Consider the following 5,339-nt stretch of genomic DNA (forward strand, 5'->3'; position numbering starts at 1 on the left):
TTGAAAGCAGCAACGAAGAGGCCGGTGGCGAGGCCAAGGAGGCAACCAATGAGAAGCAAAGCCCATTCTGGAGGTGCACTGTCGGTAAGGACATCTTCATCACCATGAAGATCCAAATGAGAGTGGTGATTATGAAGATTGTGGTGATCCCTTCTATCTCCATCTCTATCTCTATCTCTATCTACATCTTTCTCAAGACGCTTGAAACTGTGTCGGTGACCCGACAGCCTAAGAATATCCCTGAACCCTCCTCTGCCACCGCTGCCACCACCTCCATTAACGACGACTGAGCGTTCCGATACTTGAGCTTCCACATCGCGCTCCGCATCTTGTGGAAGCCCCAGAAGGCGGTTCTGATCGCTCTCAGACATCGAAAACTTACCCAGATTCCTTCAAAAACCCATCAATGAAAATCGGCTTGAATCCCAAAACCCAACATCCAAATTGAAAACACACCGCTTCAATCAATCCCGAATTTGAAATCCCAATTCTCAAAATTTTTGTAATTTTTTGAAGATACAATCAAGGGGGCTCAATGGATGATGATGATTCCAATGGGCCTTGTGGCGTCGCTATCTCATGAATCAAATGGCGAAAGCGAGCGAGGAAGGTGAAACGTAAGAGAGAGAATAGTGTTAAGAAGGTTGCTCCTAATTCCTAAATGCAAAGTGACTTAGGCTCCAATCGAATCAAATGAAATCAAAGTGGCACTTCTTATTGCTTCTTCTTTACTTCCCACCACCTCCTCCACCCTGCGTTTTTCTCTTTTCACAAATATGAACACCCAAAACGTGTTTTGGTCAAACGAAATTACAAGCACCCATTTCTATTTGTCAAAATTTACAGAAAACCCCTTAAAAAATATGTTTTCCACTTTCCTGTCTATATCAATAATTCAATATGTTTTGAACTTTTGATTGTTTTCCACTCATCCCTTAAAAATATTGCAAATTCAAGTTTTGGACCCTTTTCCTTTATATCCATATACTTTTCCTTAAAAATATTTATTGAGTTCAATTTAATGCTGAGTCTAAAAAATTGTATACAATCGGCTAATTAATTTATGTATTAAAATATTTTTTTTGAATAATATTATATAAAAATTATTAGCCCAATCATTTTTTATTTTGATAGAGTATAATTCAACTTATTTTGTATTTTAAATATTTGGTTTTAATCATTGTTATTGATTTTTTAATTAAATACTTATGTGACAAATTAACTATATACATATAATTTATTTTGTTATATCAATATTTAATATTTAATCTCTCATATACAAAAGAGTTAATACTCAATTTGGCCTTAAAATTTGAAATCCGATTTAAATTGACTTTTAAAATTATAATTGATTTAATTTAGAATCCAAAATTTATAATAATAATTTGTGTTAGTCTTTGAACTAATTCCTGTGAATGGCGTGTCACTTTTTCACATTAACTTGTTAAGATTTAGACTCTTCATTAAAATTTATTAGACATTGTATAAGTTTGATTAGCTCTCCAACATCCCCACAAAAACGACAATAACAAATTCAATTTAGAAAATTCGGGACTCTAGGAGTAGTAGTCAAGTTTCTAAAAGTTCTAATAGGTATAGATCACATGAAATTTAAGCGAAGAATTCAAATCACAGCAAGTTAATATTTCAAATTAATATATTATTAACGAAAATTAGCTTAAGGATTAATGTAAGTTACAATTACAAAGTGTGAAATCTAATTTGAGTGTATTGAAATTTTAAGGATCAAATTGAATCTGACTTCAAATTTTAGAGACCAAATTAAATATCATCTAGGATGAATAAAAATTACAATCATATCCCCCACCCTCCAAAAAAAAACCCCCCAAAAGTGTAACGATCAAAATGGTGCTTAGCTAATTTTTTAAAGGCGAGTAGAAAATGATTAAAGTGTTAATAACAAGTTAATAGTTAATCCTAACAATTAAACAAGAGAGGGAAAATTTAGGCCAAAAAAAGGAAAAAAGGAAAGAAAAAAATGGCATGATGTGGGTAGTGGAGGTGCAGTGGAAGGAAGCAAAAGTGCAACAACACAAAGCTGTTGCCTGTTTCAGTTAGATGTTTGCTTCTTCTTCTTCCTTCTTCATTCTGGACTCAACTCAGCTCATCGATTCGATTAGATTCGATGTCGCTAACTGAAATCACATCGTAAATTGGCAAGATTCATGAGTCTCTCTCTCTCTCTCTCTCTGCATCTTCCTTCCCCTAAACCTAATTACTAATTACCATAAGAATTATTAGATTAGGCTGATCCCTTTCTCCTTCTTCTACCTTTTCATTACAATCATCTGCTGTCTCCACTTATGTCGCACCAACATATTATTATTATATATTGCATGTTTTGTTTTCATCAACAAATTCAGCTGAGCTGAGAGCTGAGAGCTGAGAGCTGAGCTGAACTGAGTTGACTCACCGATCCACCAACAGAGATGCACCCTCGCCAGCGCAGCCCCCGAGGCTTCTATGCCACCTCCGATTACCGCCATCTCAACCGGGATTCCTCCTTCTCAAGACCCCATCCCAACCCAAAACCCTTCTCTCACCCTCCTCCTCCCGCACCCCCTCCGCCTCCCTCCACCTCCTCCTCCTCCCGCAGAGTTGCCCTCCTCGCCGGCGGAGACATCTTCGTCGAAGCTGGTCGTCTTGCTGCGGAGTATTTGGTCTCTCAGGGCCTGCTGCCCCCCAATGCGCTCTCCTTCAAGTGGCAACAAAATAACAGTTTCAAGAAGCACGGTGGCGGTGCTGGGGGCGGCGAATTTCCGGTCGAGGGAGGTGGCCGGACGTCTGCTCTTGCGCGGCTAGGGAATACGGTGGCAACTGATATTCCATCTGGGAGGAGGAAGATGGGGTTTGATGATTTTGGGCAGAAAGGTAGCAGGAGGAGAGGAAGTTTCAGGGGAAATGGTTTGGATTGGGGCGGTAGAGAATTTAGGAGGAATGGGTCATGGTCTGATAGGTCTAGGTATACCCCTGAACGTAAGGATAATGATGATGCTGATGACAGTTTTAGTAGACACAAAGATGAGGACCTGCATCAGCAACAGCACCGCCCCCAGCAAATTGGTGTTGCTGCTGATGTTGATAAACCGAAATCGGATTCCAATGACACCGTGCCAAGCACCGAGACTGGAGATACTTTGCATGCTGAAGGAGACAATGATATGCTTTCTGGGGAATCCATGGACTTGAAACAAACTTCTTCTGCTGATGGAAAAGATAAAAGCGATGTGGATGTGGAGGTTGCAATGGAGAATGCAAGTGCCGGAGTTATGGATGTCAAGGATGGCACTGTTGACAATGAGGATACCGAGAAATCCGGCGGCTCAAAGAATTTATCTGTTCAGTCCAGTGATCAGGAGAGTAATGAACCTATTACTGATTTGCTCTCACTATTCAAATCTATTAAGGTGCCTACCAAGCCTCGCTCTTTGCGTGGACACAAGAATTTGAAGGGTAATCCGCAACAGAATGTTGGAGATGAAGACACTCATGATGCAGGGGATCTTCAAGGACCTCAAGTATTGGCTGAAAATGTGTCTGTCAAAGTCTCCTCCTCAGGTGATTTACTATCTGACGTGGCTAATGCCTCGGAACATCTTGAATCAAACATGTCCAATGTAGAACCTGATCATGATGATGTTGATGAGGATTTGAAAGAATTAGATACTGCATGTAATGCTGAGGTAGATCAATCTATTGGAACTGATTCTGGACAAGATTTAGGTTATATGCATGATAATAACCGTGAACCTAGTGCAACTCTATTGGACCATGGAAGTTGCGGTTCAATGTCTGAGGAAAGAGGTGAAAAACGTGTTGCTGAAGTTGATGATTTGAAAGAGGAAAGCAAAAGAGTGAAAGAGTGGTTGCCATCACTTCCCCCAAGGACTGAGGGTTACTTTGAAAACATCAACGCAATTGGAATGAAAGAGATCCCTGAGGAAGATGATCTTTCACATCTTGACAAAGTGACTATGACCTCTGATCAGGGAAGCCTGATGAGTACTTCACAGTTCACAGAAGTTGGTGATAGATCGATTCTTCATTGTTCAGAGGAGAAACAATCGTTGCCAAGTTCGTTTAGAACTTGTGATCTTAATCTCATGGAAGCGTCTGAAGTCCATGAAAATCAAGCTAATCATCCAATTCTTATTTACCCCCCTGTTTCTGAAACTAAGAAAGCTGTACCAGTTGATATAGATCTGACTGTGAGTCGCACTAGTATACCTGGCAAATTCAGTACTCAATCAACAACTGGCAAAGAGATTGAAGTAATTGATCTAGAATGTGATTCCACTCAAGAAGAAAAGCCAATCGACAATATGGAGAGAAAGTATGTTTTTGCACCCCCTCCCCAAAATATTTCTTTTTCAAGATTAATGTCTACCTTGTTGGATGTTTCTATTCTATATCCAAGTTATAGCACTTTCAATAAGGACCTAATTGATCTAGTTATCATCATTTCTTCTTGGTGAACATCGGATGGATCATATGGTTTTAAAGATTCTTTATTTACCTTGCAGCTCTTTTACTAATCTGTTGTCATTCAAATACACAGGTCAGAGGCTATGTTTTCAGGCCTTGAGGGTTTCTCTAATCATGCTCCAAGTACTGCTGATATACATGATGTTCAGGATGGTTACGGGCTAATGCTATCAGAATTGCTTGGGGCGGATTTTCCAAACTGTTCTTCAGTATCGACTGACATAAATTCTGTTCACAATGAAATGGGCCTTCATAACGGAACGGTGCCAATGGTAGTCTCAGATTATTATGGACTTAAATACATGCTTTATTTAATATAACTTTTTGTAGACTTGATGATTACATCATGTTTTATTTAATTTTCATTTCAGGGAACACTTGCTGAGGATGATTCCATATATATGTCACTGGGAGAGATACCACTACCACTAGGTATGCCACTTTTTTTTAGTAATAGCTAATAGGTCATTTTCTTTTGTGTTAAAAATTCCTGTAATTTGTGTAAGTTGAATTCCAATGATGCAATTATGGGTGAATAGCTAGTTAATGCTCTACTACTTTCCTTTACTTTTGACATGGCCAAGATCATAACTGTCTATCAAATATCAATTCATTGTATATGCTACGTTCAAGAAACATGGAATGCACATAGCCTTTTCCCTATTGTTAATAACACTGTGATGCACACTGTTAAAACCTTCTGCATATGGGTTCTCCTAGATCCTTTTCTCTCTATATTTTGCTAGGACTTGGGAGATTTCTTTTTTGAAGGGTGTGGGAGAAGGGGAGATTAAACATGTCTTCTTCCCCCCCCCCCTCTGGTGACTTGTACG

The 5,339-nt window shown here is 39.1% G+C and overlaps 2 protein-coding genes across 2 annotated transcripts in view; one reads left to right on the forward strand and one right to left on the reverse strand.

The window, feature by feature from the left end:
- The window catches only part of LOC107645048 (chloride channel protein CLC-f), a gene marked incomplete in the record, with an annotated part of 6,449 nt that extends 5,620 nt beyond the window's left edge, over positions 1-829 (reverse strand). Inside the window, 1 exon segment of the mRNA XM_016349057.2 lies at positions 1-829. Coding sequence (XP_016204543.1) covers positions 1-371 — 371 coding nt within the window.
- Positions 1,938-5,339, forward strand: part of LOC107645050 (uncharacterized protein At4g26450) — a 4,791-nt gene continuing 1,389 nt past the window's right edge. The window contains exons 1-3 of the mRNA XM_016349059.2: positions 1,938-4,354; positions 4,580-4,778; positions 4,878-4,938. Of these exons, the coding sequence (XP_016204545.1) occupies positions 2,451-4,354; positions 4,580-4,778; positions 4,878-4,938 (2,164 nt within the window). The 5' untranslated portion in view covers positions 1,938-2,450. The remainder of the gene's footprint in view (positions 4,355-4,579; positions 4,779-4,877; positions 4,939-5,339) is intronic.

This window comes from Arachis ipaensis, chromosome B05, assembly GCF_000816755.2.
Source record: "Arachis ipaensis cultivar K30076 chromosome B05, Araip1.1, whole genome shotgun sequence".
Taxonomy (NCBI): domain Eukaryota; kingdom Viridiplantae; phylum Streptophyta; class Magnoliopsida; order Fabales; family Fabaceae; genus Arachis; species Arachis ipaensis.